At 43.1% G+C, this 27,446-nt stretch overlaps 1 protein-coding gene across 1 annotated transcript in view; it reads left to right on the plus strand.

Moving 5' to 3' along the window:
* Positions 1-27,446, plus strand: part of C5 (complement C5) — a 129,686-nt gene that overhangs the window by 25,828 nt on the left and 76,412 nt on the right. The window contains exons 5-10 of the mRNA XM_082263322.1: positions 1,946-2,037; positions 5,685-5,767; positions 6,188-6,278; positions 9,175-9,280; positions 11,080-11,206; positions 20,391-20,506. Of these exons, the coding sequence (XP_082119448.1) occupies positions 1,946-2,037; positions 5,685-5,767; positions 6,188-6,278; positions 9,175-9,280; positions 11,080-11,206; positions 20,391-20,506 (615 nt within the window). The remainder of the gene's footprint in view (positions 1-1,945; positions 2,038-5,684; positions 5,768-6,187; positions 6,279-9,174; positions 9,281-11,079; positions 11,207-20,390; positions 20,507-27,446) is intronic.

Below are 27,446 nucleotides of genomic sequence, written 5' to 3' on the forward strand. Positions count from 1 at the left end.
TTATAACTGTAAAAGGATGTTGTACTAAGTACTAAGATTGAATGTCACTTGGGGGTTGAATAAAACTGATAATGATGTGAGCACAGAAAAGACATTTGTGGTTATTTCATTATAAATGTTATGTTATATTTGTCTGACCTACATGTGCCTCTTTGATTTAATTGTAAGCAGGATGACTGAATGATCAAAATCAATGTCAAACTGGCCAAAACAATCAATTTCATTGGGGGTTGAATAATTTTGAACACAACTGTACATCTCATAAAAATTAAAATATCATCAAAAAGGTAATTTATTTATTTCAGTAATTCAATTGAAAAGGTGAAATACATATATTTTATATAGATGCGTTACACACAGAGTGATATATTTCAAGCGTTTCTTTCCACACTGTCTGTGGAAACTTCACACTGGAACTCATGCAACTTGGATTCTGTGCCTCTCCACTCTTCCTCCAGACTCTGGGGTCTAGATTTTCAAATGAAATGCAAAATTTTCCAAAGTCCGTGATGATTTGGGGAGCCATGTCATGTGCTGGTATTGGTCCATTGTGTTTTGTCAAGTCCAAAGCCATCTCAGCCATCTACCAGGAAATTCCAGAGCACTTCGTGCTTCCCTCTGCTGACCAGATTTATGGAGATGCGGATTTCATTTTCCAGAAGGACTTGGCACCTGCCCACACTGCCAAAAGTACCAATACCCGGTTTATTGATCATGGTATGCTTGATTGGCCAGCAAACTCGCATGCTATATATATAATGATAGCCGCGCTTCCTGATGACGCATCTTCATGCAAAACATGTCGAGGTACAGCGACGCAATACACACATGATCCCTTTGGTTTGCGTACAACACAGCTGAGAATTGGAATGCATGCTAGCCCCAGCTATGGAGCGGCGGCACATTTTCAGATTTGGGTTGCTGGATAGACTTAGTGTTGGTCGGAAGGCACTAGTACATGTAAATTGGCATTTTTAACATTTTATTTTTAATTGTACACTTTATATAGAAAAAACATGTTGAGCAATGATAGCATCTTCTTTATTGTATGAGCATTCGTGAGAGGAGTAGAAAAGGAATATAATATATACCAGCTCTGGATGAGACATTAAGGATACATTGAACAATATAGTGGACCCAATATCCCTGAGGAGTGGATAATAATGCCCTATATTGGAGGGGCAGATAGATTCTTCCTGGCTTTGTCTGACTGAAACCTCAGAAATGGACTTTCAATAATAGAGGACTCACTCTTCTGACTTATTCATGTGCGTGTATCTGTGAATTTCATCTTGAGCTAGTGAACTCTGTAAGCAACAAGCACTTAATTGTAATAGGGAGATTCTGAAAAATAGACCTAACGCTCACCTACTGGCTGAAAAGGAGAATGCAAAATAATAATATGCAATATTTCACATTTACATATATATATATATATATATATATATATATATATATATATATATATATATATGTTTATTGTCTTCCCTCATATTGTAAAGCACTGCACAAACTGTATATACTATATAAATCTTGTATAATAATAATTAAAAGAAAAAAAAAAAAAAAATATATATATATATATATATATATATATATATATATATATATATATTTTTTTTTTTTTTGCTCTAACCGTAATAAAAATGAAAACCATGTTAAAAGCCAATATACAGTCCCTTTGCAATCTTTAAATATCCCCTACTCTTCCCCAGACTGGGCTGAAAGGATTTTAAAATTCTTAAAAAAAAAAAAAAAAAGCTGCCGGAAGCTTGTAAAATGCCTTTGCAATCTAGATCTGATGTTGTTTTGCATTCATTAAAAAGCAATTAAGCGATATCCATATGCTAAGCCCTTACAGAATAAATGGAATATTGAATGGCAGCCAACCTTCAGTCTTTTCTACTCCCTTTTAAATAGATTGTGTTCATAATTTAATTGACAGGATCCTGAGAAAGTGAAAATGGACATAATAACGCAAGATGATGTCACAGGTGTCATTTCATTCCCAGATTTCAAGATTCCAGCCAATCCCAGGTGATTATCTTACCATCAACTGCTCAGGAAGATTCAAAAAATTATTTTCATAGAATTATCTACATAACAGGTTACCAGCTAGTGTGTATAAATTCCTGCATCTGTACAAAATATGGGATATGTATGTTATTTTTGCTTGTGCCATGATGTTAAAGCAGCCTACTGTTCTTCAACAGTGGTCATTTCATGTTAAAGGTTTCCATACACATGAGATGATCCTCCTCTGAACCTTCTGATCATGATCGGATCAACAAACAGTTGTGATTTAGGAAAAGTAATGAGAGGTGTACCAAAAGGAACCAAAAATCCCAACATTAAACCAGAAAAATATTTGTAAATGTCTCCCCTGTGCTTCCCATTGGCTCAGTGGACAGCTTTTTGCCTCCCTTTTTCCCACTTCATCAAAACCTGTTGGGTAATACTTTTGCATAGCTACTTTAATCAGGTAGTTCAGGCAAGTTTGCAAATGTAAGGTCTTATGCCAAAATTGAAAAAAAAAAAAAAAAAACCTGCGTGGCCCTCCCAAGATTTATACTAGACCCTTTGAGCCTGGTATGGATTTTGAAAGGGAACCCCATGCCAAAATGAAAAAAGAAAATGTTGTGGGCCCCTCCAACACAAAACCAGACCCTTCGGTCTGGTACGAATTTTGTGGGGAACCCCCACGCTTAAAAACAAAACAAAAAAAAAAAAAGCAGTGTGGGGTCCCACCCAAGATCAATACCAGATCCTTATCCAAACATGCAGTCGGGCAGGTCAGAAAAGGGGAGGGGACAAGCGAACGCCCCCCCCCCTCCTGGACCATACTAGGCCAGGTGCAGAGCCCCCCCTGCCCCATAGCAACCACCCCCCCGCCCCATAGCACCCACCCCCCATGTTGAGGGCATGTGGGCTGGTATGGTCCAGGATGGGGGCGTTCCCCTCAAAATTTGTACCAGACCAAATGGTCTGGTATGATCTTAGGGGAGGACCCCATGCTGTGTGTTTTTTTTTTTTTTTTTTAGCGTGGGGTTCCTTTCAAGATCCATACCAGACTCTGGATCTTGGGGGGGACCCAACGTAGAATTTTTTTAGATTTTGGCCTGGGGTTCCCCTTTAGGATCCCTAGAGCACAAGTCACACCACGAGTCAGATCATCATGATCCGACTTGGATGTGACTTCTATTCAAATCAATGGGCTGAAAGTCAGGTCAAAAACGGCTCTTATAGGGAAAAATTTATTTTGAATAGAGGCAGAGAAACGTTGCTAATGCGGCTAAATGCGCATTAACGCTGATGGAAAAAGCTACTAAAAGCGCTTTACAGCCACTTTTTCCTGGCATTGGTAGTGGCTTTGAGGATGTGCATACCTTGTGCATGAGGCCTACATGTGCGCACTGCTCATTTAGTCACAATCTGTTTCTATAATTTTATGCTAAAGGAATGTGTAAGTGACTGTTTTAGTGCCGGTTCACACTACTGCGGGTGCGCTGATCGCATGTAATATCGGAGCGCACTGCTCCTTCATTACATGCGATCTCCTGTGCGGATGCAAATTCAGCCATACACTTTGTATGGCTGAAATTCGCACTGCACCCGCACAAAAGATGCACAGGACTCTTTTTTCAGCCGCATCAGGATCGGATCACACAGTGGTTCACACTTGTGCGATCCGATCCTGTGCGAACTGTCAGATCGCACTGCGATATGCGATCAAACTGGGGGTGTTGTTAACAATTAATTGACACCCCCTGTGTATCGCATATGGCAGTGTGAACTGCCTCTTGTGCGGATGCAATGTGGGAACAGGCTGCGAATTCGCAGCCTTCCCGCATCGCACAAGTGTGAACCGGCACTAAAAGGCCAACTGCCTTGGGTGGCACTTCCCCCAAACTATTTATGGTGTTAGCTGAACCCTACAAACAGTAGCGTGCACACAGGTTTGCTATTTTGCCAGCACATTTGAATGGGGCAATGTCCTTTGGATATACGTTGCACATGGGGTTCATGCTGCTGATAGGGTTCAGTGACCCCCAATAAGTAGCTGGTGAAGAGGGCACTCAGTTGTGGATAGACTTTGGTCATCACTGCTTTTTTGGTACCTTGAGACATTCAGCACTAAGATCCCACCACCAGTTATGGCTCTGTTCCTCACACTTTGTAATTTTTGGTGTTTTTTATTGTATGTAAAGGTAATATTTAATTAGGGTTGGATGGAGTAGGTAAGGGTTTGCCCTTGTTCACATAGGAGGGACTTGTCTTGTGGTTTGACAGATGAAATCGCATGAAAATTCACACTCTATTGTCGGCAATGGCACTGTTCTAATCGGTGTGACGCTGACTTTGCGGTGCTGCATCGATTTAAAAAGTAGTTCCTCCACTACATTTGTCAATTTTGGGTGCAATGTGCATAGACATGCATGAAACCGCACATATGTCTTCAAAGTCACACCGGCATGCGATTTCAGATGAAGTCACACGATTTCAAAGCCACATTCAATGTGAACGAGACCCTTTGCTGAATTTTTAATGATGTCTGAGATGCCACTTGGGAGATTCACTTCTCTATCTGTCTTGGTGAAAATTTTCACAAGACAGAAAGTAAGGGGACAGCCAAACATTTTTTTTTTTTTTTTTAAAGTACGATTTTATTGAGATGTCACAATCATAGACATATGACAAGAAATAAGAAAATATTGTACAATCGTTCCATTGTAATATACCAAATACCAGTTCCATTCTCCATAAGAACAGTAAATCTAAATAAATTATAGTACATAACCCTGAAGACATATTGACCATAAATACAGGCATTCAACATAAGAGAGAGGTTTCAGCATATACACATTAACCAGGGGGGGACTGGGCCAGGGGGCAGGGGGGGAAATTGCCCCCCGGGCCACTCTGATGCCCCATAAAAAGGCTGCACTGCTTCTGCCACAGACACGCCTAAAGGATTCCTGGTGAAGAGAAGTAAAAAGCCCCCACCGCAGACCTACTGAGTGCGGGATAAAGACAAGGACAGAGCACAGCCCCCCCCCCCCCGCCAGCATGTGTGGTGTAAGCTGTGTCTGAGCAGAGGCCGGTGTCATGCCCCACTGGGGACTCTCCTCCAGCCCCGATCAAGCTGTCCCAACTCCCCCCAACCTCCACCTGCTGGCCAGCTTGGGAAACCAGATTCGGCCAGTGAGTAGTGAGTACCTGGAGTGGAGCTTCAGCCTGGAATGGGGGTCAGGAGGAGGCTGGAAATAGAGAGTGTGGGAGGGGGGCCGAGTCGCTGCACCATGGGCCTATAATTTGTACTTGCCCCCTGGGCTGAAAGTTGCCATTCAGCCCCTGATATTAACCCAGTAAGCACAGAAAAGATAACTCCCAAGCGATCAGCCATCTGCTGCCCCCACGCAAGACACCAAGGCAATGCACTCCACAATTTACAGTAGGATCCATCCAAACATTTTTAGTTGTTATGAGAGCAAGGGGTGAGGTAAAATTCTCCAAAGGGGAGAGATGTTCCCATGACAACTCTCTAAGATGAGAATTCATTTTGTAGAGATTAGGGTTAGATTTTGGCTTTACATACTCTTTAATAATGGAAAAGTACACAACACAATTATACATGTTAAAAATGTTTGTTTTCCTGCACTGAAAATGTTTCTTTTTCTGCATAGATATGGTTTCTGGAGTATAGAAGCTACCTATGAATCCGATTATGTAACCTCCAGTGTGGTGAAGTTTGAAGTAAAGGAATACGGTATTTTATTTATGAATATCCATATAAATTAGAGTTCCACCAGTACATCCCTAAGGGATCACAAAATGCTGAAACATCAATATCTCTCATTCTGGGGTTATAAGTGTGGGGACTGGAGCTATACAATCTAGTTTTCCTTGCATATACTTTGTACATAAAAATTTGTTCTGAAGCTAATGTGAGCTGAACTGTGCATAACTATATTACAGGCTAGTCAAGGTGATTTATATGGGCATTATGTACAGACGGAGCAGTGGGGTAGGCAGGACACGTAAAGGGGAAAAGGAAAATAATAAATATAAAAAGTAGCATGAATAAGGGGAACGCCAGCTTTCATTACAACTAATAAAATAATATATTCTTTCTCCAAATGCTTCTCTATGAATGCTGTATACTAACACATCTTTTCATGTCTTACAGTTCTGCCAAGGTTCTTTGTCACCATTGAACCAGAACGCAATTTTATCAGCTATGACACTTTCAAGGATTTTTCTGTCACTGTAAAGGCAAAGTAGGTTGTGACATTGTAACATTGTTTTCTTCTTCTTCTTCTTCTTATTATTATTATTATTATTATTATCATGTCTCAGGCTCGGTTCACATTTATGCGATGCGGGAAGGCTGCGAATTTGCAGCCTGTTCCCGCATCGCACACGCACCCCCGGCAGTTCACACTGCCATATGCGATACGCTGGGGGTGTCAATGTAATGTTAACGACACCCCCAGTTTGATCGCATATCGCAGTGCGATCGTGCAGTTCGCACAGGAGCGGATCGCACAAGTGTGAACCGCTGTACGATCCGATCCTGATGCGGCTGCAAAAATGCCTCCTGTGCGTGTTTGCTCCCGGTGCGATGCGAATTTAGCCATACAAACTGTATGGCTAAACTCGCACCGCACAGCTGATCGCATGTAATGTCGGAGCAGTGCGCTCCGACATTACATGCGAACCCGGCACTCCCACAAATGTGAACCGGGGCTTAAAGTTGAAGAATGAAAGTAATGAAAAAAGTATAAAAAAAAAAAATACACACATGTATTTGTGTGCTGCAAATACATGTGTTTCTTTTTTTTTTTTACAAATGTCTGTGTTCATAAATCAACTGGAATATCATTGCATTTAGGCCCAATTGGCACCTTATCGTTTTGTAGCTTGAAGCTCTAAAATGCTTACCATGAAAAATCCCAATGTTTTAAATGATCCCTGTTCACACCTTAACATCCAAGCGCCTGTTGCTTGAAAAAGTACAGGAGCTTCTTTTCAGGTGTTTTTGGCATCATGGACCTCAATGGGAGCACCTGAAAAACGTGAATAAATGTGCATTACTCATATTTTTCAGGTGTTCCTAGAACCAAAGTTTATGGGACAAACACACATGATGCTGCCCCAAAGAGGTTCATGTGGGTCACATTACTCCTAAAACACATGACAAAATGTGAAAAAAGCTAAAAAAAAAAAAAAAAAAAAACTTGTGTAAATTGCCTGAATACGCCACGCTCAGGTCTTTTTTCCAGTATATACCGCCATATACATCTTACCTGTCTCTGATATATATGTCAGCAACGCATGAGGCTCAGTAATACATGGCCATTCATTAACACTGTGCGGTCCTCGCTCTGCCTGACCTGGTGTTCTCCCAAGAGTTTGCTGTTTTCACAAAAAGCCTAGTTACGTTTGAAAAGAAACCATTTCCATCTCACTAGAAAGTAAATGATTCAAACCTGGTTCAGGTGCATCTTTAGATTTTCAGTTTTGAATGGAAATGGAAATATTTAGAACTCGTGTCAAGTATTTTTTGCTTTCTGTGGCCTTTTAGGAACACTACCCTTCACTTCCTGTCCTGGAGACACAACAGGAAGTCAGAGAAAATCTCTTCAAAGTGAGGAGAAACCCCCTCAAAGTTGTGACTGGGACAAGTTTCCCCACTATAAAATTGCTTTGATTTTTTAGTTCTTGTGTAAAACTTTTAATTTTTTTTTCACTTTCTGTGCTGGTGATACTGGTCAGCAGGACAGATACACTATATTGTCAAAAGTATTGTGACGCCTGCCTGTACATGCACATGAACTTTAATGGCATCCCAGTATTAATTCATAGGGTTCAATATTGAGTTGACCCACCCTTTGCAGCTATAACAGCTTCAACTCTTCTGGGAAGGCTGTCCACAAGGTTTAGGAGTGTGTCTATGGGAATGTTTGACCATTCTTCCAGAAGTGCATTTGTGAGGTCAGTCACTGATGTTGGATGAGAAGGCCTGGCTTTCAGTCACCTCTCTAATTCATCCCGAAGGTGCTCTATTTGGTCTCGCTCATCCGTGTCTTTACGGACCTACCTTGTTTTGTGCACTGGTGCGCAGTCATGTTGGAACAAGAAGGGCCAACCCCAAACTGTTCTCACAAAGTTGGGAGCGTGAAATTGTCCAAAATGTTTTGGTATGCTAATGCCCTAAGAGTTCCCCTAACTGGAACTAAGAGGCCAAGCCCAACCCCTGAAAAACACCCCACACCATAATCCCCCCTCCACCAAATGATTTGGACCAGTGCACAAAGCAAGGTCCATAAAGACATGGATGAGCGAGTTTGGGGTGGAGGAACTTGACTGGCTTGCACAGAGTCCTGACCTCAACCCGACAGAACACCTTTGGGATGAATTAGGATGGAGACTGCTAGCCAGACCTTCTCATCCAACATCAGTGCCTGACCTCACGAATGCACAAGCTGAAAAGGATGGGCCAGTAAAGTCAGGCGTCCCAATACTTTTGACAATATAGTGTAGATAGGGTGAATTTCCCAGAAGAAACACAGACAGTAGTAACACGGGTTCTTACTCTTCTCTTTATCTAAAAAAAAAAAAAAAAAGCTTTGAATAGAGGTACACTTTAAAGTGAACCTATGGCCGGACTATGGACATTCACGTATACATATTCTTACCAGGCCAAAAACATGCTTTTATTAAGCCCTCACTGACCTCTGTAGCTGCAGACACTGTACATCCTCATCCTCAAAGCTCACAGCGGAATTGCTGAAGTTGCTCAAGTCAGCCTCTCAGCATCTCAGCTCACCCTGCTCCCTCTCCCAGAGCACCTTCTCTGTACTTAAATCAGAGATTAGAAGATTGGAAGGCTACTGGGAAAATGAGCTGAGCTGTTGGGAAAAGGACTTCAGTATTTCTGCTGTGAAATTTCAGGATAAATTGTTCCACAATGCCCATTACTTCAGAGGTCAGTGAGGGTTTGCTTTATAGCTAGATTACGGCTTGTTTGGAATATATAAATACTTTCATGTATATAGCCTTGCCAAATGCTTACTTTAAGGACTGAACTGGGTGAGATCAGTGTGCTCTTGTCTTGTCTTGATTTTTTTTATGTGTCACATTCACATGAGGTTATTTCCTCTGATTTTATAGATATTATTATGGAAAAATCGTGGAGAAAGGAAAAGCCTTCATTCGTTATGGGATACTTCTAAATGGAGAGAGGAAGATGATGGCAAAATCAATAGACGTTTTGCAGGTAAAAGTCAAAATAATTGCTGACCTATAGGCCCTATAGTCCAGCAATGCAGTCGTTAAAGCAGAATTACACAGCATCTGAGAACCACAAAACAAAATTGCTATACCATTCATTTTTATTATTCAAAGCAAACTCACCCATCAATTTATGTCGCCATGTTTCTTTTTGTTGAGAAATCACTTTGAAAAACTCTTCCTAGCACTTCTGCTCATGGCCATCTTGAGTAAGGATAGATGATTCATATACCATTTACTTCCTGGAATCCATCTGCCCTTAGCACAGGCATGCAGGTAGGAGGGTGTGCTTAGCTGAGAAAACCCCTCCTCCTCTCCTGAAGACTCCTGGGATGTATGACATCATTTGCCTAGGCATGGAAACCAGGAAGTAACTTAAAAAATGTAAAAAAAAATGTTTTAAACAGGCAAATATGATATACATTCCTATCCATTTTCTAATACTAGCAGCGAAAGGATTAAAAATAGTCAATGCTGATTGAGAGAGTGAAGTTCTGATTTAACCACTTTACCACCGGAGGATTTTGCTGTCTTACGTCCAGGCTACTTTTTGCGATTCGGCACTGTGCAAATTTAACTGACAATTGCGCGGTCGTGCGTCACCGTACCCAAAAGAAATTTATGTCTTTTTTTCCCCATAAACAGAGCTTTCTTTTGGTGGTATTTGATCACCTATGCGATTTTTACTTTTTGCGCTATAAACAAAAAAAGAGCGTAAATTTTTTAAAAAATAACAATATTTTTCACATTTTTTTTATATGAAATTCCCCCCAAAAAATTAAAAAATCAAAATTCTTTAAAATTTTTGGCCAATTTGTTTTCTGCTACCTATGTTTGGTAAAAAAAAATCACAATAAGCGTATTTTGATTGGTTTGCGCAAAAGTTATTGCGTTTACTAACTAAGGGAAAGATTTTGGTCATTTTTGGTGTTTTTTTTTAACGAGTAATGGCGGCGATCTGCGATTTTTTTTGCGGGACTGCAACATTGCGGCGGACAGATCGGACCCTTGACTGACATTTTTGACACTTTTGGGAGTATCAGTGACATTACTACAGTAATCAGTGCTATAAATATGCACTGTTACTGTAAAAATGACACTGGCAGGGAAGGGGTTAATTTTATTGGAGAGGGAGGGGTTAATGTATGCCTGGTGCTTACTGACATGTGTGGGGGGAGGTGACTGAGTGACACAGGGACAGATCGCATGTTCAGCTATGCTGAACCCTGCAATCTGTCACTGTCTGTCACTTAGGAGATCCGCCTGCTTTGTTTACACAAGCGGGCGGATCTCCAGACTCGATTCCCCGACGATCGGGGAAGAGCGGCGGTGATCACCGCCGCTCCTCCCCTGGCCCGACTCCCGCTGTGACTGAAAACAGTGGGAGCGAGCCTCCGGCGGCGCGCGCGCCACCCACAAGGGGAGGAGTCCAGCGACGTAGGTCTACGTCGCTGGACGGGAACGAGCCACTGTGCCGCAGTAGAGGCACAGTGAGCGGGGGTAAAGTGGTTAAAGGACTGGAAATATATAAAATGGTATAATATGTGATAGCACATTTTAGGCTTGAGATAGTAGAATGTAGTAACTCTTATTACATATGTTGTGGTAAGAAAATTCCATTGTCTATTTTATTACACTGTGGGATTTTCATATTTCTTGTACTGTCTATAATATAGCAATTGTAATAGCATGAATAAGCATTTTAGCTTTTGTTTAATCCAGTGACAATTATACCACATAACAGACCACATAATATTGCCTAATTTGAATATTTTTCACACACAGATTAGCAATGGGGAGGCTGTATTCCAATTTAACAGCGAGCGCTCGGTGGAGGAGCTGCAGTACTCTTCGCTGGAAGAACTGGAAGGGGCTCAGCTGTATATAACAGCAACAGTGGAGGAAGAAGAAGGTAATCAGCCTTATAATAATGCCATTTGTACTGAGTAGAGCAGGGAACACCAATAACACATGTGACAAACACCTCCTGTCAGTTGTGGATGAAGTGTATCTGCCGCATAGGATTTTGAGCTTCATAAGGTAAATGGGTGGCAGTGAGAGGTTTGGTGCAGGGGGTGAAGCACCTTGCTCCCCACCTGGAGTATAATTTGTCTTTCCCTGGGTTAATCAGTTGTTGGCACTGAGAAAACAGATAGGCAGGCTGTGAGGTTACATGTCTGCAGGTCTGAAGCAGACCCAGTGAGACCTATTTACTAGCTAGAAGACTAAAGCAGACGATGGGAAAATCGGGCAAATGATCGTCCAATTATTTTTGCATGCTAGTCTCATATTGAAAATGAAGAGGTTACTCAACTTAAGAAAATTCTTCTTGAGATTTACCTTTAACTATGTAGTACAAAGGCGTGCCTAATTGGATCCAAGTGAACGTGTTGTTTAGCTTTGACCTCATATTATGTGGTTTGTGGTAAATCTAACAGAAAATTAAGTATGGCCAACCTAATGGACTATACACACTATAAGATTTTCTGAAGACTTTTTCCTTTAGATTTACCAAAACCATATAATATGAGGTCAAACCTAAACACTTGCAATTTGTATGCAATCAGGCAGGCCCTTGCACTACATAGAAAAGGTAAGTCTGAAGGAAAACGTCTTCAGAAAATCTTATAGTGTGTATGGCCCTTAAGACTAACCTTTCTAGTCCTGTAAAGCAAAACTTTCTATACATACCTTTTCTGAAGCCGCCCCGGTCCAGTCTCCAGCGGCGGAAGCTATGTGCAGCAGACAGCCGACAACGGGTGGGAAATGCTTGTCGTAACCTATAGAGTAACTTTGGGGCTTCCATTGTCGGCTGTCTCTTCTGCACACAGCTACACAGAAAGCCGACACTGACAGGTCAGCATGGGACCAGACTAGAGCAGCTTCAGAAAAGGTATGTATAGCAATTTTTGTTCTACAGGTCTAGATAGGTTCATCTTAGATTGTGGCTGCAAGTAGTTATACAGTAGTCTTAAGCTGGATACACACTATACAACTTTTGTTGTTAGATTTCCTTTAGGCCCCTTTCACACAGGGAGTCCGTCAGACGGACTCTGTTTTTCTCAGCGGGGGATCTATCCGCCGATCCCCCGCTGAGCAGGCGGATGGCAGCTCTGTCTCCGCCTCTGCGCTGTGTGCAGAGACAGAGCTGTCAGGTCCCCATTCTTCTCTATGGGGGAATCGGATGAGAACGGACCGGACCGTCTGTCTGTTTTCATCCGATCCGCTAGACAGATGGAAAATAGGGTTTCCATTCGTCCAGATTTGACGGATCGGATTGGATCGGATCGGATGTCAGCAGACATGTCTCCGCTGACATCCGATGCCCCATAGAGATGCATGGGGCATCCGTACAGATCTTCCTGAAAAACGGACAGGCGGATCTGAATGCCTGTCATATCCGCCTGTGTAAAAGGGGCCTAAGATTTACCTTCAACTATGTAGTGCAAGGGCCTGCCTGATTGCATACAAATTTAAAGTGTTTAGGTCAGGGGCGGACTGACAACTCATGGGGCCCCCGGGCAATAAGAGATCATGGGCCCCCTGTGTCCCTGCCCACACTCAAGCCACACCCACACAAACCCCGCCTACATCTTGCACTGCCCACATTACATTTGTTCGTCACAGAATTTCTCTACACTATGTTCAAATAAATGTTTATTATAGAAAAAAAGAAAAATAAACTTACATTAAAAAAGTGCAACAATGGTACATTTCCAAAAATAAGGTTTTCATGAATTAACACAATATAACAGGTGTAACAAATGTGTTCTTAGCTGAACAGTTTAATAAAAAAAGATACAAAAAAAATAAAAAGCGCTGACCAGCATGTTACAAAATTATGGCCCTAGAATTGCTCTCACTCCGACGTTCCTGACGATACCATACATATGTGCCGCCATTATTGTTTTCATGCGCGTGCTCGTCCTACATAACACCCTACCTGAATGTTCTTTACAGTCTTTTTTAACAATTTTTATTTATTTTATATAATTTCCACTGACCACCAATGTAAGGGGGCCATTCCTCCCATCGACCACCATTGTAAGGAATATTCTTACCACTGACCACCAATGTAAGGAGCATTCTTCTCACTGACCACCAATGTAAGGGGCATTCTTCCCACTGACCACCAATGTAGGGGACATTCTTCCCACTGACCACCAATGTAAGGGACATTCTTACCACTGACCACCAATGTAAGGGACATTCTTACCACTGACCACCAATGTAAGGGACATTCTTCCCACTGACCCTCAATGGAAGGAACATTCTTTCCACTGACCACCAATGTAAGGAGCATTCTTCCCACTGACCACCAATATAAGGAACATTCTTCCTACTGTCCACCAATGTAAGGAGCATTCTTCCCGCTGACCACCAATGTAAGGGCCATTCTTCCCACTGACCACCAATCTAAGGGCCATTCTTCCCACTGACCACCAATGTAAGGAGCATTCTTCTCACTGACCACCAATATAAGGAGCATTCCTCTCACTGACCACCAATATAAGGAACATTCTTCCTACTGTCCACCAATGTAAGGAGCATTCTTCCCGCTGACCACCAATGTAAGGAGCATTCTTCCCACTGACCACCAATGTAAGGAGCATTCTTCCCACTGACCACCAATGTAAGGAGCATTCTTCTCACTGACCACCAATATAAGGAGCATTCCTCTCACTGACCACCAATGTAAGGAACATTCTTCCTACTGTCCACCAATGTAAGGAGCATTCTTCCCGCTGACCACCAATGTAAGGGCCATTCTTCCCACTGACCACCAATCTAAGGGCCATTCTTCCCACTGACCACCAATGTAAGGAGCATTCTTCCCACTGACCTCCAATGTAAGGGACATTCTTTCCACTGTGGCCATGAGTGGCACTGGGCAAGAAGGAACACTCATTCAGCCTGGCTGGTAATTATAGACACACACTAAACTGTGTGATCAGGCCAGCCTTCAGACATTTTGAGGGCCCTTACACAGCTTTAGGCCTGCCCCCTGGGCCTGACCGCCGACTTTCCCTAGGGCCTGCCCACTTGCCATTCCCCTAAATTCACCCACTGGCCAGAGGTATACACAACATTTGCAGTTTGGGGGCAGTAAAACCCCATATTTGATCCCTATTTTAACTCCCCCACCACACCCTCTTTAACTTCAGTGGCCAGGAGTGTACATATGTTGCAGTCGCAGCAGGGATTATACACACTGTCACACAGGTGTAGCGCCTGCCAAGTGTGACCTAATCAAGTGAATGGGGCCACTCTGCAAAGGCCCTGCAACTGTGTGCAATGCATGCAGTTTCTGCATGCTAGCGTTGGATCCAAAGAGGTAAAGCAGTTGGTGTGGAGGTGATAAAACTCCTCCTCACCACCTCCTTTACCCTCTCTTTCACTGTACTGCACAAGGTTGCAGAGCGCTTGCAGAGCAGCCCCACTCACTATAATGGGTCACACTTTGCAGGTGCTACACCTGTTAAGTGTGACAGGGCGAATAATTCCTGCTGTGGCATGTGTACACCCCTGGCCACTGCAGTTAAAGGGGGGTGCGGTTGGGGGTGGTAAAAACAGGGCTCAACTATGGGGTTTTACCGACTCCAATCTGCAAATGTAATCAAGTCCTTACTGTGTGAGATGGAGGGTGAGAGAGAGAGAGAAAGAAAGAAAAAGGGATGGAGGAAGAGAAAAATAAAAAAAGAATGGAGAGAGAGAACGAGAAAAAAAAAGGGATGAAGGAAGAGGGATGGAGGGAGATACAAAGAAAGAGGGATGGAGGGCAAGAGAAAAAAAAGAGATGAAGAAAGAGGGATGGAGGGAGAGAACAATATAGGCATTAGGCACAGCTCTTGAATCTAGTGTTAGGATTTTATGTTGTGCAATTTGAAGAAGAGAGAGAGAGAGAGAGAAAGAGGGAAGGAGAGAGAGAGAGAGAGAAGGAGGGGGTAGAAAGAAAGAGGGAAGGAGAGAAAGAGGGGTGGAAAGAAAGGGGGAGGGGGGAGAGAGAGAGAGAGGAGGGGTGGAAAGAAAGAGGGAAGGAGAGAGAGAGAAGGGGGGGTGGAAAGAAAGAGGGAACGAGAGAGAGAGAGAGAAGGAGGGGTGGAAAGAAAGAGGGACAGGGGAGAGAGAGAGAGAGAGAAGGAGGGGGTGGAAAGAAAGAGGGAAGGAGAGAGAGGGGGGTGGAAATAAAGAGGGACGTGGGAGAGAGAAAAGGAGGGGGTGGAAAGAAAGAGGGAAGGAGAGAGAGAAGGAGGGGTGGAAAGAAAGAGGGAAGGAGAGAGAGAGAAGGAGGGGTGGAAAGAAAGAGGGAACGAGAGAGAGAGAGAAGGAGGGGTGGAAAGAAAGAGGGACAGGGGAGAGAGAGAGAGAGAGAGAGAAAGAGGGGGTGGAAAGAAAGAGGGAAGGATAGAGAGAGAGAGTGGGTGGAAAGAAAGAGGGACAGGGGAGAGAGAAAAGGAGGGGGTGGAAAGAAAGGGGGAAGGAGAGAGAGAAGGAGGGGTGGAAAGAAAGAGGGAAGGAGAGAGAGAGAAGGAGGGGTGGAAAGAAAGAGGGAAGGAGAGAGAGAGAGAGAAGGAGGGGTGGAAAGAAAGAGAGAAAGAGGGAAGGAGAGAAAAAAAAAGGGAATGAGAGAAAGAAAGAGGGAAGGAGAGAGAGAGAGAGAGAGAGAGAGAGGGAAGGGGTGGAAAGAAAGAGGGAAGGAGAGAGAGAAAGAAGGAGGGGTGGAAAGAATGAGAGAAAGAGGGAAGGAGAGAAAGAGAGAGAAGGAGGGCTGGGAAGAAAGAGGGAAGGAGAGAGAGAGAGAGAGAGAGAGAGAGGGGGGGGGGTGGAAAGAAAGAGGGAAGGAGAGAGAGAGAGGGGGGTGGAAAGAAAGAAGGAAGGAGAGAGAGAGAGAGAGAGAGAGAGGGGGGGTGGGAAGGAAGGAGGGAGGGGGAGAGATAGATCTAGTGGCTCATCTACAAATCTCTGCAATTAATACATTGGCACAATTGTGGAAATGCAAGCATATCAAATTGTGAAGGTCACATTAAAAATGAAACATTACAAAAATAATTCAACATACTGTACTGTATATGGTTCACTGAAAATACACTTCTTGCCCTCTAGGTAAAAAACGAAGTGTCTGTTAGAAAGCAAAGTAGTTTTTGGGAAAAAAAAAAAGCAAAGTAGTTGAAGAACTTTTGTCACATTGTTGTATATGAATATTTTAGAAATATAAAAATCTTATTCTAGCCATACACAGTGTAGTTTTTTGTGAACACTGAACAGTGCCATCTCTGACATTTGCTGTGGGGATGGGGAATGATAAGGCTGTGCACGTGTGATAGAACAGTCACAGTAGGTAGATGTAAACATGTCCCTTCTTATCTCAGAGGGAAGATGTTTGTCTTTAGATAAAATACAATCGTTTTGCTACATGCATTTTGGAACACAGCCACATTTACCTCAGAGAGACGTATAAGCAAGATATAGAATGACAGATTATATCACCTCATGCAGCAGTTTGCCTCGGTCCTGCTCTGAGGTCTCCTGATGGCAGTCAGGCAGTTTCTCTCGGCCGCACAGTGAAGAGGAAGGGAGGGAGGTGGGTGGAGCCACACATTCCATATTAGGCACAGAGCAGAACGAGGAAGATCCTCCTCGCTCTGCATTCTGGGTCCTCTCCTCGCACGTCACTGGTTGCTAGATGCTAGGCGGCTGGCCAGCCTAGCAACCAGTCTAGCACACACTAAAGTTGCTACTGCAGCGTCCTGAGGGATCAGATGGGGAAAATTGCTACCCTGCGTGGGGCCCCCTGGACAACTTCCCAGCATGCCCATGCAGAAAGACAGCTCTGCCGGGCCCCCCCTGACCGCGGGCCCTCGGGCAGTGACCGAAATGCCCGAATGGTCAGTCCGCCCCTGGTTTAGGTTTGACCTCCTATTATATGGTTTTGGTAAATCTAAAGGAAAAAATCTAATGAAAATTGTATAGTGTGTATCCAGCTTTAGCCTGAACTTCTGCTTTAACCCTACTTGACGTTTGGATTACCTCTTTGCGAGCTCTCCGCTTGAAGCTGAACCCCACACAGCCCATGGCTGGGTGGATGGATTTGCCTTCACTTGGAGCACAGCGTAACAGTTTTGCCAATAGAATAACTACTTAGAATTTTCAATTCTTTCTCAGGTTCCTCATTTTAGAGCTTCAACTGCTTTACTTATCAGTTTATTTTTAGGAATGCTGTGTAAATGGGAACACATAAAAAACATGCAGTATGGTTTTCACATATTTAAAACACAAAAGTGGAAATACACTTTAAAGTGCATGTAAACCCTAACAATTAGCTTCCCTTGTTTGGTTTTGTTTGGTGTGTTGAATATGTCATTAAAAGCAGTTGTTATATCTGTTAAAGAGGTTGTAAACCCATTACAAGTTTTTTTTTTTTTTCAACCTGAAAGAGAAACACATAATGAGCTAGTGTGCATTATGAAATACTTACCTTAGAACGAGCCCCCGCCGTGCCGCCCGCTTAACTGTACGACGGGCGACATGTTCAGTCGCCCGTCTTCCGGGATCAGATGGCCGGAGCCGCGGGAGCCGACGGTCACAGCACGGGGCTCTGAAGGAACGGCACCAGCGGCACCAGTGATGTCACTGGCTGCATGTAAGGTAAATGTCTCCTAAACGGTACATGTTTTGGAGATATTTACAGTACATAGGCTTACCTATAGGTAAAAGTTGCAGAGGAGGGTTTACTTCCTCTTTAAGTGCAAATAAATACCTGTTGATCCTGAAATCCAGTGAACTTTTAACATCATGTGTTGCACGGCTATCAGTTAGGATAGATAGATAGATAGATAGATAGATAGATAGATAGATAGATAGATAGATAGATAGATAGATAGATAGATAGATAGATAGATAGATAGATAGATAGATAGATAGATAGATAGATAGATAGATAGATAGATAGATAGATAGATAGATAGATAGATAGATAGATAGATAGATAGATAGATAGTAGAGTATGTAAGCATTGTTACCCTAGCACAGGAAGCAAGTTATTGGCAGGATCACCAGGTAAAAATAATAAATAATAATAATAAAGGAAAAAAGTCCCCAAAAAATAAACTAATGCAACCACCACATCTAAGGACTGGTAAGCTGCAATAATATTACATTTTTCTTTTTCAGTTTAGAAACACATTAAGCTTCTTATTACAAAAAGACATATACATGTACATCTCATAAAAATTAGAATATCATCAAAAAGGTAATTTATTTCAGTAATTCAATTGAAAAGGTGAAATACATATATTTTATATAGATGCGTTACACACAGTGTGATATATTTCAAGCGTTTCTTTCCACACTGTCTGTGGGAACTTCACACTGGACCTCATGCAACTTGGATTCTGTGCCTCTCCACTCTTCCTCCAGACTCTGGGGTCTAGATTTTCAAATGAAATGCAAAATTTTCCAAAGTCCGTGAAGATTTGGGGAGCCATGTCATGTGCTGGTGTTGGTCCATTGTGTTTTGTCAAGTCCAAAGTCAGTGAAGCCCTCTACCAGAAAATTCTAGAGCACTTCATGCTTCCATCTGCTGACCAGCTTTATGGAGATGCGGATTTCATTTTCTAGAAGGACTTGGCACCTGCCCACACTGCCAAAAGTACCAATAACCGGTTTAATGATCATGGTATGCTTGATTGGCCAGCAAACTAGCATGCTATATATATAATGATAGCCGCGCTTCTTGATGACGCATCTTCATGCAAAACATGTCGAGGTATAGTGACGCAATACACACATGATCCCTTTGGTTTGCGTACAACACAGCTGAGAATTGGAATGCATGCTAGCCCCAGCTATGGAGCGGCGGCACATTTTCAGATTTGGGTTGCTGGATAGACTTAGTGTTGGTCGGAAGGCACTAGTACATGTGAGTTGGCATTTTTAACATTTTATTTTTAATTGTACACTTTATATAGAATAAACATGTTGAGCAATGATAGCATCTTCTTTATTGTATGAGCATTTGTGAGAGGAGTAGAAAAGGAATATAATATATACTAGCTCTGGATGAGACATTAAGGATACATTGAGCAATATAGTGGACCCAATATCCCTGAGGAGTGGATAATAACGCCCTATATTGGAGGGGCTCTAGTGAGTGAACATAATAGTGTGTGGAGGATCGTATCACAGAGGCGTGGATCAGTGTGCACAGCACCTGTATTGGATTTTGGAGTCACAGAGGAACTTTCACAGTCACTTTTTATGTTACATTAATTTACTTTATATATATATTATTTTTTAAGTTTATGTGTTTGATATAATTAGCGCAGCTATCATTATATATAACATTTGTCATTTTTTAACATTTCAGTAAGAACTCCTATAGCTGCGGCTGATGATTTATGATTAATTTTAAGACATAATTTTTGTTGCGCCGGTGACACATACTTTACACAGCAAACTCGCATTACCTAAACCCCATAGAGAATCTGTGAGGTATTGCCAAGAAGAAGATGAGGGACACCAGACTCAACAATGCAGACGAGCTGAAGGCCGCTATCAAAGCAAGCTGGGCTTCCATAACACCTCAGCAGTGCCACAGGCTGATTGCCTCCATGCCACGCCACATTATTGCAGTAATTCATGCAAAAGGAGCCCCGACCAAATATTGAGTGCATATTATACTGTAAATGACATACTTTTCAGTAAGCCAACATTTCTGTATTAAAAATCCTTTTTTTTAATTGGTCTTGTAACATTCAAATTTTTTGAGATACTGAATTTTGGGTTTTCACTAGCTGTAAGCCATAATCATCAAAATTAAAAGAAAGAAATGCTTGAAATATATCACTCTGTGTGTAACGCATCTACAGTATATAAAGTATATGAGTTTCACTTTTTGAATTGAGTTACTGAAATAAATTAACTTTTTGATGGTATTCTAATTTTATGAGATACACCTGTACATTTACTAATTACTGGTCCATGCACTTTCACAGACTAGTCATTTATCAATGCTTATGACAGTTATAGCTTTAGAATATTACATGCTGTAAACCTGGCTAAGCATATATTACCCTCATTTTTATTGCCTCCACCAGGTGCCCAGTCTGAAGAGAGCGAGAACTCCAATGTCAAATATGTTTTAACGCCATACAGGCTGAAACTTATAGCAACGCCTCTGTTTGTGAAACCAACACTGCCCTATCATATAAAGGTGAGTGCTACAAAAACTGTCACTGATAAAAAATAAACATATTCATAAATTTATATGATTAATTTCAGAGCAAAATATATACAGTGCACAGCATAAATGAGTACACCCCAACAGAATTGTCAGAAAACCTTTACTTTCCTTTCAGAATCAATATTTTCTATGCAGGGGTCAAGTCCTAGGAAAAAAAGTGTGGGAACTCACCCAAGATTACCACCCCCAATCTCAAAAATAAAAAAAAGTGTGTGTTCGTGTGTGTGTGTATGTGTATATATATATACCTCTTGAGGAGCGAGGGCCACTCTATTCTTTCTTTCATTCTTTCTTCTCTCTTTCACTTGTTCTTTTTTTTTCTCCCCCATCCCTCTCTCTCTTTCCATCTGTCTCTTTATATCGCTCTATTTCAATCTTTCTGTTTCTTTCTCATCTCTCTTTCTCTCTCTCTCATCTCTCTCCTTCCCTCATCTCTCTCTCTCTCTCGCTACCTCTCCTTCCCTCATCTCTCTATGTCTCTCTCTCTCTCTACCTCTCCTTCCCTTCTCTCTCTCTCTCTCTCTACCTCTCCTCTCCTTCCCTTCTCTCTCTCTCTCTCTCTCTCTCTCTCTCTCTACCTCTCCTTCCCTTCTCTCTCTCTCTCTCTCTCTCTCTCTCTCTCTCTCTCTCTACCTCTCCTTCCCTCCTCTCTCTCTCTCTCATCTCTCTCCTTCCCTCATCTCTCTCTCTCTACCTCTCCTTCCCTCATCTCTCTCTCTCTCTCTCTACCTCTCCTTCCCTCCTCTCTCTCTTTCTTTTTCATGTCACTCCTTCCCTCCTCTCTCACTGGGATAGTGTCGGGGGTCGGGGGGAACGGGAACGGCGTTCCTGTTGTAGAATAAGTACAGGAACGCCGTTCCCATGCATTCCCGCAGGACTCAAGCCCTGTTTCTATGGGGCACTATGCTATAAAATACTCCCACAAATGTGGGCCATTGACTACAACCAAGATTTGTTAATTTGCGCACACAAAAGTATTTTCCTAACAAATTCATTCAAGACCATGTTGCAAAAATGAATACAATAAAAGTCTTAGGAGCAAAGCAAATTTTAAACAACAAAATCCTAATTAAGAATAATTCAAGTACAGGTGAGTCTAATTATTCATGAAACAGGTGTACAGCAGACAGTTGATTAGAAAAGGGCGTCACTTAACCACTTTAAGACCGGAAGGATTTGCCTCCTTAATGACCAGGCCCTATTTTGCGATTCGGCACTGCGTTACTTTAACGGACAATTGCGCGGTCGTGCAACACTGTACCCAAATAAAATGGACGTCCTTTTTTTCCCACAAATAGAGCTTTCTTTTGGTGGTATTTGATCACCTGTGCGATTTTTATTTTTTGCTATAAACAGAAAAAGAGCTACAATTTTGGAAAAAAAAAAAAACACTATTTTTCACATTCTGCTATATGACATTCTCAAAAAAAGTAAAATGTAAAAATCAAATTTTTTTTACATTTTAGGTCAATTTGGTAAAAAAATCGCAATAAGCATATTTTGATTGGTTTGTGCAAAAGTTATCGTGTCTACTATCTACGGGAAAGATTTATGTCATTTTTATTGTTTTTTTTTTTCTTAACTAGTAATGGCGGCGATCTGCGATTTTTTTGCGGGACTGCGGCATTGCAGCGGACAGATCGAACTCCTAACTGACATTTTTGACACTTTTGGGGGCACCAGTGACATTACTACAGTAATCAGTGCTAAAAATATGCACTGTTACTGTAATAATGACACTGGCAGGGAAGGGGTTAACAGTATAGATGATCAAGGGTTAAATGTGACCCTAGGGGAGTAATTCTAACTGTGGGGGGTGCGTGGCTTCTGAGATGACCATAGAGACATGTGATCCTATATAGCAGGATCACATGAGCTCTGTGATCATCCCAGGGTGAAGGACGGTCGGCTGTGTTTACAACAGCCGACCGTCCTTCTCTCTCAGCAGGAAGCGATCGCGGGTGTCAGGCGGCAATCGGAGCCGCCTGACCCGCGCATCAGCCTCCCCGCTGCCGAGCTTCCCCTAGATCTTCCCCGTAGATCTACGTCAGTTTGCGCAGGAGAGCCACCCTGCCACAGTAAAAAGGCGGCGGGTGGTCGGGAAGTGGTTAACAAAGAAAAACCCTTCCCATTTCATGCTGTCAGCAATGGCAATTATATAGAAGAGAAATGCCACAAGGCCTGAGGAAGAAAATAATTTCTTTACACAAGAAGGGTGAAGGCTACAAGAAGTTAAGTCAAGAAGAACAAGTTAAGTTAAGTCAGAATACTGTACCATAAGTGATATCCAAATTTAACAAAGATGGAACTGCAATCATCTCACAGAGGCGTCCAGGCCGTCCACTGGAGGTAACACTGCGACAGGAGCGTCTTCTGATGAGAAGGGTTGAAGAAAATCGCCATGCAAGTTCACTGCAGTTAGCTGAAGAATTAGAAAGCCAAACTGGGGTGATTGTTTCCTGTGACACAATACAGCTTACACTGCAGAGGAATGGTATGCAGGGGTGTTGTCCACGAAGGAAGCCTCTCCTAAAGAAAATGCACAAAAAAGCCAGCCTAGAATTAGGAACTGGGACTATGTACTCTGTAGTAATGAGACCAAGATAAATGTCTTTGGAACGGATGGCTTCAAAATTGTATGGCGTTGCAAAGGTGAGTAGCAGTGACGGCTGGTGCTCAAAATTTTTGGGGGGGCGCAAACAGAAAAATGTAATAGGCATTGCTTTGCGGCAAAAAACGCTGTAAAAAATTGCGTGACTTTGAGGTCACAAAAGTGTGAAAGGGGCCTTCAGTAATTAAGGCATAGCGTGCCCCCTTTCAATGCACAGGGACCAGCGTGCCCCCTTTCAATGCACAGGGACCAGCGTGCCCCCTTTCAATGCACAGGGACCTGCGTGCCCCCATTCAATGCACAGGGACCAGCGTGCCCCCTTTCAATGCACAGGGATCAGCGTGCCCTCTTTCAATACACAGGGACAAGCGTGCCCCCTTTCAATGCACAGAGACTAGCGTGCCCCCTTTCAATGCACAGAGACCAGCGTGCCCCCTTTCAATGCACAGATATCAGCGTGCCCCCTTTTAATGCAGTGACCAGCATGCCCCCTTTCAATGCACAGAGATCAGCGTGCCCCCTTTCAATGCAGAGATGCCAGCATGCCCCCTTTCAATGCAGTGACCAGCATGCCCTCTTTCCATGCACAGAGACCAGCGTGCCCCCTTTCAATGCACAGAGACCAGCGTGCCCCCTTTCAATGCACAGATGCCAGCATGCCCCCTTTCAATGCAGAGATGCCAGCGTGCCCCCTTTCAATGCAGAGATGCCAGCGTGCCCCCTTTCAATGCAGAGATACCAGTGTGCCCCCATTCAATGCAGAGATGCCAGCGTGCCCCCTTTCAATGCAGAGATGCCAGTGTGCCCCCTTTCACTGCAGAGATGCCAGCGTGCCCCCTTTCAATGCAGAGATACCAGCGTGCCCCCATTCAATGCAGAGATGCCAGCTTGCCCCCATTCAATGCAGAGATGCCCTCATGCCCCCTTTCAGTGCAGAGATGCCAGTGTGCCCCCTTTCAATGCAGAGATGCCAGCGTGCCCCCTTTCAATGCAGAGACCATCGTACCCCCTTTCAATGCAGAGATGCCAGTGTGCCCCCTTTCAATGCAGAGATGCCTTTAAATGCAGAGATCATTGTGCCCCCTTTCAATGCAGAGATGCCAGCGTGCCCCCTTTCAATGCAGAGATGCCAGTGTGCCCCCTTTCAATGCAGAGATGCCAGCGTGCCCCCTTTCAATGCAGAGAGGCCATAGTGTCATCGTGGGTAACAATAAGACCCCCCCTCCCCTTCCCCGGACACCCTCCTCCCCTCCCCGGGCACCGCACACCCAGAGGCCCGGATGACACACAGACGATCCCTGCCTGCCATGGAACTAGTCCTTGCAGGTGTCATACTTGATCATGATCACGTCGTAGGGCAGGCGGCAGATGCAGTACACAGGCACCGTCTCCATGCCAGGGACGGAGGACAGGACACCGGGGGGAGCCAGGAGAGGAGAGGGGAGCCGGGCGGTACAGCTCGGGATTCGGGCACAATGCGGGAAACTTTCCGTGGGCTCTCCCCGAGCTTCCTCCCGGATCAGAGCAAGGGAGGCGGCGGCTGAGCGGGGCCTTTCGGCAATCAGGAAGTGCGTATCGGACGCGCTTCCTGATTGGCCAGGAGGAGGGTCCGTGTGACAATAGCGAATTTTCATTTGCTATTGTCACACAATGGGTGGGCTCGGGGCGCATTGCTCTGCGCCCCGGGTCCACCCTTTGCTGAAGCCTATTAGAGCCTCTGGCTCAAATCAGGTTACTGAAAAAAAAAAGCCCCATTGAACTCCATGCGTCCGGCGCCCCGCATGCAGATTAGGGGGCCGGACGCATGGATAGGGGGGTGGCGCACAACGCACCGGCCGCCACTGGTGTACATGTACTGCTCTCTATTAAAAGAAAATGATCCAAAACACACCTATAAGGCCGCTGTTGCATTTCTGAAGAAGAACAGGGTGAAAGTGATTCAGTGGCCAAGTAGGTCTCCTGATCTGAACCCAATCGAACACCTATGGGGAAGTCTGAAGAAACAAGTTGAACATCACATTCCATCCAGCATCCAGGCTCTAAAAGAGGTCATTCTTGAAGAATGGAAAAAGAAAGATGTTGCAATATGTCACCAACTTGTTCATTCCATGGCTAGAAGACTTGGTGCTGTCCTTACAAATCATGGAGGTCATAAAAATTGCTAGATATAGTAGTTTTTGTTAAGGGGTGTATTCATTTTTGCATCAACTAATTTGAGTAAAAATGAAGATTTTGTAATCTAGGTTGTATTGTTTTTTTCTTGGTTTTTTTTTGCAAGTTAACCACTTGCCGTCTGCTTACATGGACACTACTGCGGCAAAGTGGTCTGTTATCGTCTGGCGACGTAGACCTACGCCGCCGGAGGCTCGCTCCCGCTGTATTCAGTCACAGCGGGAGTCGGGCCAGGGGAGGAGCAGCGGCGATCGCCGCTGCTCTTCCCCGATCGTCGGGGATCTAGTGTGGAGATCCGCCCGCTTGTGTAAACACAAGCGGGCGGATCTCCTAAGGGACAGGCAGGGTCATATTGCAGGGTTCAGCATAGCTGAACCCTGGATCTGTCCTTGTGTCACACAGTCACCTCCCCCCACACACGTCAGTAAGCACCAGGCATACATTAACCCCTCCCTCTCCAATAAAATTAACCCCTTCCCTGCCAGTGTCATTTTTACAGTAACAGTGCATATATATAGCACTGATTACTGCAGTCACTGGTACCCCCAAAAGTGTCAAAAAATGTCAGTCAAGGGTCCGATCTATCCGCCGCAATGTCGCAGTCCCGCAAAAAAAATCGCAGAACGCCGTCATTACTCGTTAAAAAAAAAACACCAAAAATGACAGAAATCTTTCCCTTAGTAAACACAATAACTTTTGCGCAAACCAATAAAAATACGCTTATTGTGATTTTTTTTTACCAAACATAGGTAGCAGAAAACAAATTGGGCAAAAATGTAAAAAATATTTGATTTTACATTTTTTGGGGGGAATTTCATATAAAAAAATGTGAAAAATATTGTTTTTTCAAAATTTACGCTATTTTTTTGTTTATAGCGCAAAAAGTAAAAATCGCACAGGTGATCAAATATCCCCAAAAGAAAGCTCTGTTTGTGGGAAAAAAAGGACGTAAATTTCGTTTGGGTACGGCGTTGCACGACCGCGCAATTGTCAGTTAAAGTCGCACAGCGCCGAATCGCAAAAAGTGGCCCAGACGTAAGACAGCAAAATCCTCTAGTGGTAAAGTGGTTAAAAGAGTCATTGTTAAGGCCTTGTAAAAAAAAAAAAAAGCAAAAAAAAAAGTTTAAATATATTTACATATTCTTTCAGTTAACACGTTATTAGCATGTGTATGCATTTACTATAGATAAAAAAACAACAAAATGAACACCCAACACCATAATGTTTTTTTTTTTTTTTTCTTTCCTAGGTTGTATTGTTAACCCTACTATATATGCAGTGTGTGTATATTAAAAAAAAATATATATATATATATATCCTTTCCTATAATGCATAACGAGGTGGTATCAAAAAGTTTAGAGGCTAGCTTTGTTTTCAAGAAAGTAATTCTTTTTACTCATTTTTCCTATGTTTGCACGCTATCACCTTCAAAAAAGTCCCCATGCACAGCAATACAAAGCTCTCAGTGTTCATGCCACTTCTGAAATGTGTTCTGGAAGTCTTCATTTCTAAGCGTGTCAAGCACCTTCTGCGATTCGCGCTGGACCTCCACAACGGTGTGTGAAGTGAGATCATATTGTTTCTGGCGTTTATCGTCGTGAAGCATCCAGTTTTTCACGTTTGCTCTTTGTTCTAACTTGCTGTCCATGATGAAATAGCAGACGTGGTCAGATTAGCACCAGTTGCACAAGTCCTGATGTACACAGGACGATGTCTTTTGGCACACTGACTTATGAAGGTCAGTGCTCCCTGTGACTGTGCATGCAGCCTTGTGCTGCCATCTGTTGGCGTATTACAAAACTTTTTGATACCATCTCGTACATATACACCAGTGATTGATAACACAACACAATCTCCAAAAAAATAACTAAAAAGCATATGCCTTAAAAAAATAAATAAATAAATAACTACCAGCAATCGGTATACATACACCTTTAAAAAATGCAATTTCCTAGTTTGTCTCCACTTGATGATGTCACCCAGGCTTCATCCACTATGTTTAATCACCAGTCATGTGACTTCCTCAGGGGGATCATGTTATCCTTTTTTAAAGGTGTATGTACACCAGCTGCTGATAACCCTGTAAAAATAAGTTTAAAGGCACTTGAAATTTTTGGTGCACAGAGT

Source organism: Pelophylax lessonae (genome assembly GCF_965119305.1).
Source record: "Pelophylax lessonae genome assembly, chromosome: 7".
NCBI classification, from domain to species: domain Eukaryota; kingdom Metazoa; phylum Chordata; class Amphibia; order Anura; family Ranidae; genus Pelophylax; species Pelophylax lessonae.